This window comes from Accipiter gentilis, chromosome 10 (genome assembly GCF_929443795.1).
Source record: "Accipiter gentilis chromosome 10, bAccGen1.1, whole genome shotgun sequence".
Classification (NCBI taxonomy): Eukaryota; Metazoa; Chordata; class Aves; order Accipitriformes; family Accipitridae; genus Astur; species Astur gentilis.
In genome coordinates, this window is record NC_064889.1 from 40704853 (window position 1) to 40715181 (window position 10329).

The 10329-nt window shown below is 65.1% G+C and overlaps 1 protein-coding gene across 1 annotated transcript; it reads left to right on the top strand.

Moving 5' to 3' along the window:
* On the top strand, positions 1 to 10059 carry GCGR (glucagon receptor). The gene is made up of 14 exons (XM_049811882.1): positions 1 to 137; positions 6556 to 6720; positions 7000 to 7096; positions 7220 to 7327; positions 7491 to 7612; positions 7694 to 7800; positions 7941 to 8094; positions 8160 to 8319; positions 8409 to 8469; positions 8738 to 8807; positions 8973 to 9061; positions 9167 to 9305; positions 9428 to 9469; positions 9557 to 10059. Exons 2-14 carry the CDS (start codon positions 6667 to 6669, stop codon positions 9851 to 9853), a joined length of 1500 nt encoding a protein of 499 aa, XP_049667839.1. The 5' UTR covers positions 1 to 137; positions 6556 to 6666; the 3' UTR covers positions 9854 to 10059.
* Positions 10060 to 10329: the final 270 nt, after the last annotated feature.

Below are 10329 nucleotides of genomic sequence, written 5' to 3' on the forward strand. Positions count from 1 at the left end.
GCCGCCACAGCCGCCGCCGCCGCGGCTCCGGCAAAAGTTTTCGCCGGAGCGGCCGAGCGCGCCGGTCCCGGTCCCGGTCCCGGTCCCCGCCAGCACCGAGATGCGCCCGGGAGCCGCCGCGAGCCCAGCCCCGACAGGTACGGGGAAGGGGCGGGGCAGGAGGGAGGGCAGCGCCCATCCCCGCGGTCTCGGGGCTCCCGGTCCGGCGGGATGCCGCACGCCCCGTCGCGTGGATGCGGACTCGGGTGGCGGCCGCGCATCCCCGGGGCTGCGGCCGGAGCCCCGGGAGTGCGGAGCGGCAGCTCCCAGAGCCGTCCCGGTGCTGGGCGCCGGTCGCGGTGGGGCTGAGCCCCTCGGCACGGCGTGTCCTGGGCCGCGGAGGTCCCGGCTGGGCTGCCCCCGCTCCCCGCCTGAGCCGCTGCCTCCGGCGTCCCTGAGAAGGGGCCGTGGGGCAACTCGGCACCCCTGGGTGCTGCCGTGGCTGTCGTGAGCCCTGGGCGGATGATACCAGCCGGGCTCTGGCGAGCTGGGAGCATCTGCCAGAGAAGCCCCTCGCCGGGGTGGTGCCCGCGGGGTCTCCCTGCCGTGGGCACAGAAGTGCCTGCGGCTTTCTTGCTGAGGGTTGGAAGCAGGGGACACTTTTCTACCCTTCCCAGCGCTCCCCAGGCTCGCCGGGTGTTGCAGGGGCCCATTGCGAGTGCCCTTTGTGACTCTGTCCCGAGCTCTGCTGTGTCAACACGCTGTTGGTAAATGGCTTTGTTTAACCAGGACATGTTGGGTATGTGACCTTGCCGCCCTCGTGGTTGGAAGCGCATCTCCAAAGCAGCTGCCGAGATCACCTCTGCCTGGCACTGCGCTTCCCAGCCCGGTGGCTCCATCGGGGCGGCAAGGGAGAGCAGGGCGCACCGGTGTCAGTCCGGCTCCCCGTTAGCCGTGGCAGATGGATGGGCAGAGGATGGGGCATCAGCTGCTGCCCAGCCAGCGCTGCCGAGCGTGCGTCTGCCCAGCGCCTTGCCCCGCACCCTGTAATGTAGCCGCCTTGCCCCATGCAGCACTCAGCAGCACGTTGCGGGTGTCCTGACACATGCCAAATTCAGTGGTTGCCCCTGCGGTTTCCTCGGCTTTATCTGTGCATCAGCAGGAAAATTTAGGGCCCGCAGGACCCCTCCTCGGCATGTTAGTGCCGCCCCAGCTGCCGGCTCCTGTCCTTCCCGCCAATCCGCGCTCCTTTCTGCAAGCTGCGGTGCAGGTTTTTTTTATGTTCTGTTGCCTGGAGGGTGGAAAAGAGAAAAGGCTGAATGGAGAAGAGGCAAAATGTGGATTAAAAATAGTTAATGAAAAAATGTGACTGCAAGCCCTGATCAGCAGTGCAGGGCTGAGACCAGCCACCAAGCACAGTGCTGTGCCATACACCTCGCTGTGCCAGGCAGAGGCAGAGGCAGGCTCTGGGCAAGCTGGATGCAGGGGAGATGGCACAGCCATTCCGCTCTGTCCCCTTGTGCTCCTCCATTGCATCCTGCCCTGCCCTGTGTCCCCCACAGCCACAGCCCCAGTCCTTGTCTGTCTACCCCAGATCCAGGGGTCTGGGGAACTTGGCTGTGAGCAGCAGGCGCCAGCGGGCGGCTGGGCATGAGTGCCACACTACCTGCCTCTGGTGGCTGGCTGTGCCCAGGTGCTGCAGGTACCTCGGGACAGGGAGGGACCCCGCCAGAACCCCTTCCAGGATGGGCTGCGGCAGGGCAGCTATGGGCAATGTCACTTGCACATCTGCACCTCGGCAGAGCAGGGTTTGAGCTCACTCCTCAGTGAGGTACCAGGAGGTTGTCCCCAGCTCCATAATGACCGCAGCATTCATTCGTGACACAAGCTGCTCTGGGGAGGCAGGTGCTGAGCTCCCAGTGCAGGTGTGCATGCGCAGACGCCTGTCTGCACTGACCTTTTCCTAGGCTTTTCCCAGGCTTTTCCTGGTCCTGTGCTTCCCCTGTGACATGCTAACCACACGTGTCATGCCGTGTCTCTCATGCCATCCTCCTGTGTTTCACAGGTTTTCGTGCAATGTGATGAACAAGAAAAATCTGTCTCCCTGAGCCAGCACCAAGGTGCTGTGTGGCTCAGTATCCCCTCACCAGAGCCTGCCAGGCAGCAAGCTTATTTGACCACTGCCTGGCTGCCAGCTGTGCTTGCAGACCACACTCCCTCTCTGGTACTGGGCAGCTGTGGACAATGTCCTTGACCATCCCTTTCAGTAGCAGGGCAGTCATGGAGGTGATGCAAAGAGCATTTGTCCTGATGGCATGGGCGGGGGGGGGGGGGGGGGGGGAGTGCCGTTTGTTTGCATCCTGTGTTGATGTTGACAAAAACGTTGTCAGGGTTGGTTTAGGTTTTCTTGGTCCAAAGTGACACAGAACCCGACATCGTCGGTGCCCGGTGACGTCGGCTCTCTCCGTGTGCCGCCGCTCAGTGTTTCCATAATCATGTAGCTCTGTGCAAACGAGCTGCGGTGTTGCAGCATGAGGGCTGCTCCAGGCAGTTCAGCTGTTCCTCTGTTGCGAAAGTTCCTGGTACTTGGTGCTTCACGGGGGAGGACTGGAGCAGTTGTGCATTGCAGGTGGGGCACAGGAGGCATCCCCGAGCTCAGGGCAGGAACACAGGCAGGGGCAGCTCAGGGTGCGGGACAGACCTCCAGGGCCTCCCCACCGCTTGTTCTGCTTGTCGTGGTCCTGGGCTGAAAGTGGAGCAGCATCTGCAGTGCCAGGCTCGCGCTGGCATTGCATCAGCTCTGGCCCTGCACCGTCCCCTCCCCTGCCAAGTGCCGAAGCCCCTGCCGCGCTGGCTTGTAGCTCTGAGCTCAAAGCCAAGCCAGCCGTGGAAAGCACTGCATTAGCGCACTGGGGGCTAATCCCTGCATATGGAGGGCACGCAGCCCCCGCTGCTGTCTCCTGAGCAAGTGGTGCTGTGCTGGGTGTGGGGCTGCGCTCGTGGGGAGGCTGTGTTCCCACCCCATCCAGGGATGCGAAAGCCCTGTGGAGGGCTGTGGTCAGCGGGCTGCGCCAGCCTCCCAGCGCTTGTGTGGGGCTGTGGCTGTGCCCGGGTGCTCCTGGGTCACGTTGCAGATGCCCATGAGTGTCCCCATGGAGGCTTCACCAAGCCGTTGATCCATGTGGCAATTGGCTGCAGCGATCCCAGATGTGGAGCTCGTTCCTCCACACGTGTGATGGCAGCCAGAGCCAGGCGCCAGCCAGAGGGGCCGGAGTGGCAAAACCCTGAAGGGAGGCTGACCTGGGTTGGAGGAGGAGAGCATCTCTCTCCCCCAGGAAGGGCTGGGTGCTCAGCTGACTGCAGGGGTCTATGCCAGCACAGAGCTGCTGCAGGGCAGCACAGGGGCTGCACATCCACAAGTGGGGGGCAAAAATGCCAATGCAAGCCTGTTTCTATCCATTCCTGACAGCTTGGTGTGATGCCGCAGTGGTGGCAGCAGCTTGGTGGCACAGCGTGCCCCAGTACTCGGCTCGGCCCACACCCTCCCCAAGCTGTGCACCCTGGTTCCCTGCCTGCCAGTAACCCCCTGGGGCTGGTGGCTGCCAGGCCATTAGCCGCAGGTCCAGGGACTGCAGGGAAGCCGGTCGGTGGGGAGAGGAGGTCCTTGCTTTGCCCCTGCTGCTGCAGGGTTTGGCACCACTGGCTTGGGAAAGGCTCAGCACATGAATGCAGGTGCCAGCAACCGCCCCACTGCCCCCACCCCAAGGGCAGACGATGGTGCCTGCGTGTGACACCTCTGGCCCCCCAGCGCTGGGGCTGCTGGCATTGACCCCTTCCCTGCCTGGGCACAGCCATCCCGGGGCTGGTTCCTCTTTCTTCCTCTCCCACCATGAGCAGAAGATCTCCCCTTCGCAGCTGTGGCAGCAGAGCAGCGCCGGGTGTTTGCAGCCCAGCCTCTGCAGGGGTCAGCAGCCGCAGAGCCGTGACACGGGAACATGCTGTGTTGCCCAACGCCAGCATGGGGCAAAAGTCCTCTGTGCGCCCACTGCGGTGTACCGCAGCCCCAGCAGATGTGCCCGCTCATATGCTGGGCACCCTCTACCCAGTGCCCACAACTCAGTGTGGCAGGGGTCCCCCAAAGCCTGGTCCTGGCTGAGGACGAGGTGCTGGGGCAGGGGAATGTGGCAGGGTGAGGGGAGGTGGTGACGTGGAGCCGGGTCCCTCCCATGGTGCAGCATCCAGAAGCAGTGGACACGGCTGAGAGGGGCTTCTGCCACCGGTGGCCATGGCATGCTCAGCCATCAGTGACCGCTGCTCTGAGCACTGCGGGCACTGACGCTGGCAGTACCAGTTCCCAGGGAGGTGCTTGGTGCTGCTGGTGGTCCGAGCCACCCCAGACCCCACTGTCGCAGCTGCATGTGACCACTGCTCCTTCCTTGCCGCTGCCCATCTGCACTGAACCAGGGACAATTGGGCCACAGCTACTCCTGCACGCCCACGTGTCTGCTAGAAATAGCCTGCGTCTCTGAGAGCGCACCGTGGGGTGGCCGAACTGACGGGGGTCCCTTGCACCGCCGGGAGCGGGGGGCCGGCACAGCACTGTGGCCGCACGGCACGGCGGGCAGCTGGGGCAAAGGGCCTGGGCAGGGCCCCGCTGCAAAAGGGGGAGCCCCGTGCCCGAGGCGAGGAGCGTGACCAGCGCCGTGCGCCAGGACCCCTCACCCAGTGCAGTCTGCCCAGCTTGGCCACGACAGGGCCCCGGGGCCGGAGGAGCTGCTGCCAGCCCGGGGGGAGTCTAGGGCAGAGGCCTCCCTGCTGCTAAATCCCATTGCAGGCAGCTAAAAATAGAGACACCTCTGCCCCAAAGCTGCCTCCCCGAGCAGTGGAGAGGGTCTGGTAGCAAGTTTGCTGCTGACCTGCAGCGGGGCAGGGATGCTCAGGGCAGGGGCTGGGCACTGGGAGGTTCCCATGGAGCCAGGCCATGGCAGTGACAGGATGGGGCAGGGTGGGATGCTGGCGTGGGGTTGCAGGGGGACGAGGACAGGGATGCTGGGGTGGCCGTGGCAGGGGGATGAGGACAGAAAAGCTGGGGTGGGGCTGGCAGGGGAACGAGGATAGGGATGCTGGGGTGGGCAGGTGGCTGTTGGATGCCCACCCGAGGTCCCTGTTCCCAGAGCCCACCCAGAGAGGACTGTCCCAGGAGACAATTCCTTCTGTCCTGGGACTGTCTAAATAAGGCGCGTACTGGCAGGTCCAGCTCCCCAAGCCGCATCTGGAGCCCCACGCACTGATTAATGAGCTTCTCATGCAGCTGCTTGTGACATGGCGAGTGGGTCTGCATGGAGGAAGCACGATTTTCCCAGGGATAAAAATAGGCATGGGCAGAGCGGCGAGCCCTGGGAGCGGTGGCTGGTCGGGGAGCGCGGCGCTCTGGCCGGTACCCCGGGGGGAGGCCGGGGGGGGTGATGCCATAATGTCTGCGGTGGCACCGGCACTGCTGTCTGTCCCGTCCCCCCATCTCGGCTGCACTCAGCCCACATGGCCGCACCGTGCTGTGGGGCTGCTGTCAGAATGACCCCTTGTCGGAAGAGTTGAAATCCCGCTCAGGAGCCCTGTAACCAGCTTAGGGGGATGGAGGGAATTACGGCACCTCGTGAGCCAGGCTTTGTGCAGGAGCTCCTGGGCACCCCGTCAGCTGAAGCACTGCGCCGCTCACCTGAGCTGGGGCCATGGACCCACGGCAGCACGGCCAGGCTGAGCTGGTCCCAGGGCCACGGCAGCCCCATGAGCCGGGGATCCCTGCGGGTTAATGGTTAACCACCCTGGAGCTGGCAGCCATCCCCATCCCAGTGCTGCTGTCGGCTCCCTGCCCACCTCTATCCTCAGGTGGGTGCTGCCACCGGGGAGACCTGTGGGGCCAGGGACAGTGCGCTCCAAGGGCCACCCCAGGGGCCTGGCCACCTCCACCGCTGGAAGCAGATCTGAAATCGGTGCTGCCACAAGCAGGGAGGTGATGGGGAGGGGAGGCAACCCCAGTGCCAGACCCTGCCCTGAGATTATGCTTGGGCGCGAGGAGGGGGTCCCGGCTGCCACTGGGGTCCTGGGCTCTTGGGGCTCAGCACCAACCCATAGCTGGGCACCGGCAACAGCGTGGGGTGGCCCCAGCCCAGGTCTGTGCTCAGGGGGGTCCAGAGGCAGCGTTGCCTTGGGGAGGTGCGAGGGTCCACCCTGCGCAGGGGTGATGTCCCACGCGTGGTCGCACACCGGCCACGCAGGGGCTGGGGTTTTGGCTCAGCAGGCGGAGGGGTTGTGTGGCTGCAGTTCCGTCCGATGCTGTCCTGGGGAGGAAATGGCAGGTACACTGCGGCTCTTCAGCCTCACAAACAACCAGCTGAACATTAAAGCCAGGCAGGGTCGGGCGAGGACGGGGACAGGAGCATGGTGCCGTGACCAGGGCTGGCTCTGCACCGGCGCAGCCTCCCTTCCCGCGCCCGCCTGCTGCAGCCGTGCATTACCCAGCTCTGCCCTGGGACAGGTCCTGCCACATGCATCACCATGACCTGGTGTCTCGTGCAGGGTCGCCCATGCGCCAGGGCCCTCGCCGCCAGGGCAGAGGAGCTGCCGAGGGCCGGTAGGAAGCCAGGCACCCTGCCGTGCTCCCCATGCGGCTCACAGCCCAGCGGAGGGATGTCCCAGCCACGTCTCCTCAGCCTCCTGCTGCTGCTGCTGCTTTGCTGCCAGGTAAGGACGGGCCATGATGCACGATGGTGCTCTGCCCTGCTCCCCGCCCGCTGTCTGCTCCCGAGCCACCGCCAATTCACCTCTGCCTGCAGCAGCCCCTCACCATGGCATGCTGTGCAGTGGCCGCTGCCCTCTCCTGCCTGCCCTGCCATCCACATAGCACGGCATGGCACGTTAGCCTGCACTCACCCGTGGCCGTCCCTGAGCCGGGGTCGCTGCCTGGCAAGGCATGGTGGCCCCCACGGGCAGGGCACGGGTGACGCTCCCCGGTGTCCCCAGGGCCCCTCTGCCCAGATCACGGATTTCCTCTTCGAGAGATGGAAGGCGTACAGCGAGGAGTGCCACCGCAACATGAGCCGCCTGCCCGCACCCACAGGTGAGAGCCAGCGCAGGGTCCCAGCAGGATGGGGACTGGGGGGAGAGGTGCTGGTGGGGGACCTGGCGCCCGGCTCCCTGCATGGGTGAGGCCAAGGGCACTGTCCGTCCCGTCCCTCCGCAGAGCTGGTCTGTAACCGCACCTTTGACAAGTTCTCCTGCTGGCCCGACACGCTGCCCAACAGCACCGCCAGCGTCCCCTGCCCCTGGTTCCTGCCCTGGTACCAGAAAGGTAATGGCTGGGGGGTGCGCGTGTGCACATATGCATGTGTGTTGTGTGTGCACACGCATGTATGCACATGCTGCTCCAGGCGGTCACGCCTGGGCCGGTGCACAGTGCCCACAGCGACTCTGGGGCCCGGCACACCCCATCGTCCCCCCCCTTCCCCTCTCAGTGAAGCACAGACATGTCTTCAAGACCTGCGGGCCTGATGGGCAGTGGGTGACGGGCCCCCGGGGACAGTCCCTGCGCAATGCCACACAGTGCGAGCTGGACGCTGAGGACCTGGAGGCGCAGGTGGGCAGAGCTGGGGGGGCAGCTGGTGCAGGGCTCCCTGCCCTGCCTGCCCCTGCCCTCACTTGCTCTCTCCCTCTCCAGGAAAAATTTGCCAAAACCTATGGTAGCTTCAAGGTGATGTACACTGTGGGCTACTCAGTGTCACTGTGTGCACTGCTCCTTGCTCTGGCCCTGCTGCTGGGCTTCAGGTAGGGGCACGGGCACGGCTACCTGGCTTGGGGGCTGGTGGGAGCCGTGCCAGGGGGCCGGGGGTGGGAGTTGGGGGACAGGCGACGGCCGTGCTGGGGGTCTGGGCACGGACACTGACGGCAGCTTCCCACCTCTGCAGCAAGCTGCACTGCATGAGGAACTACATCCACATGAACCTCTTCGCCTCCTTCATCCTGAAGGGTGTCTCTGTGCTGGTCATCGACGCCCTGCTCAAGACCCACTACAGCGACAAGATTGATGACGACTATGTGCACATCTGGCTGAGCGATGAGGTGAGCCATGGGGCTGGTGGGGCCAGGGGCGCAGGTGGTGTCGCAGCCCTGACCCCTGCCCCCAGGCAGCCGCAGGCTGCCGGACGGCTACAGTCTTCATGCAGTATGGCATCGTGGCCAACTACTGCTGGCTGCTGGTGGAGGGCATCTACCTGCACAACCTCCTGGTAGTGGCTGTCTTCTCTGAGAGGAGCTACTTCACCCTCTACCTGTGCATCGGCTGGGGTGAGTGCGGGTGGGCTGGCTCCCCATCCCTGTCCACTGACCCTGTCCCCTGCTGTCCCTCACCTGCCCCCTGCCTGCCTCCCCTCCAGGGGCACCTGTGCTGTTCCTCATCCCTTGGGTCGTCGTGAAATTCCTCTACGAAAACATCCAGTGAGTACCAGCCCCTGCAGCAGGTCGGTGACTGCAGATGTGTGGGGCATGGATGGGTGTGCGGGGCACAGGCGGGTGCACGTGGGACACACCAAGGGATGGTGGGGATGGTGTGACAGCCCCAGAGAGGCTTCACGCCATCGCCCCGTGCAAGCAGCAGGGTGCCAGGGCATGGCATTTGCTCAGCTGGGGCTGCCGATGCCACACGAGGCTCCAGCAGCCGCCCAGTCAAGGGGCTGCCCAGCAGTCCCGTCCCTCCCCTCTGCAGGTGCTGGACCACCAACAACAACATGGGCTTCTGGTGGATCCTTCGCTTTCCTGTGTTCCTGGCCATCCTGGTGAGCCCGGGGCTGTGGCTCTGCCCACTGCAGCCCCTCGCTTGGTGTCTGCGAGGGCCCCGAACCTGGTGCAAGAGGGGCTGCCCTGGGCAGGGGACAGAGCTGTCCTGCCTGCCCCTGCCCAGCCCAGCCCTGCCCCTCATGGCTCACTCCGCTCCATTGCAGATCAACTTCTTCATCTTCATCCGCATCATCCAGATCCTCGTCTCCAAGCTCCGCGCGCACCAAATGCGCTACACTGACTACAAGTTCAGGTGGGTGTCGGGCACAGCCCCGGCCTCGCAGGCCCATGGTGCACACGCTGGGGAGGGGGGTGTGTGTGTGTGCCCACCCTGTGACTCCCCCCACTGATGACGCAGGCTGGCCAAGTCCACACTGACGCTGATCCCGCTGCTGGGCATCCATGAGGTGGTCTTCGCTTTTGTCACGGACGAGCATGCCCAGGGCACCCTGCGCTATGTCAAGCTCTTCTTTGACCTCTTCCTGAGCTCCTTCCAGGTGAGCCCAGCCCCACACGGGACTGGCCCTCCATGGGGACCCTCCATCTTGGGAGTGACCAGACCACATTTGGGGTTGGGGTCTGGCCAAGAGCCTCTCATGCCTCTCCTCCCTCCACCCAGGGGATGCTGGTGGCCATTCTCTACTGCTTCGTCAACAAGGAGGTGAGCAGGATGGCACAGGAGTGGGCAGCTGTGGGGAGCTTGGGCAGCTGCCGGGCACGGGCCCACACTGACGGCAGCTGCCTGCAGGTACAGGCAGAGCTGCTGAAGAGGTGGCAGCGCTGGAAGCTGGGGAAGGACCTGGCGGAGGAGTACAAGCACACATACAGCCACACGCCCAGCGCCCGCAATGGTGCCGGCAGCGCCTGCGAGAAGCACCAGCTGGTGAGTGGCTGTGCCAACGGGCTGGGGCGCAGCCCGGCTGCCACACGCCCCAGCACCCACTACCTCGAGAGGACCGGACGCAGCACTGCCGAGCACCTCACCCTGGGGGACCGGCACCACTGCTACGAGTTCCCCGAGACCACGGCCGAGAGCCACTTCTGAGCCTGCAGCTGGAGTGGGAGGGCTGTGCCAGCTCCGCTGCTGAGGCAGCCGCTGCCTCCCTTCCCAGCATCATCCTCCTCCGGGCACGGCGCAGGCTGTGTGGGACCCTGCCTGTCCCGGTGAGGATGCTGCGCCGTGCTGGGCACGCACGGGACGATGGACGCGGCTGGGCTGGCTGCGGGTGAGGCATGGCGAGCGGAACCTGGACCTCTGTGGGGAGGGGATCTGTGGGGCAGGGGGGGGATCTGTGTGGGGGGTGGGGGGTTCATCCTGTGGTGCTGCCCTCGCGCGCCTTTGAGACCCTTTGCGCAGTGCTGTAATTTATCTGTCGTAACTGTAAATAGGTGTGGGCCTGTGCAGGGCTGCAGGGCCAGCTCCGCGTCCGCCTTTCTGTCCAGGGTGTGGGGACTAGGGACACCATGGCCCCAGACCGTGCCCCCGAGCACCCACGGTTGATGGCCACAGCCACAGACGAG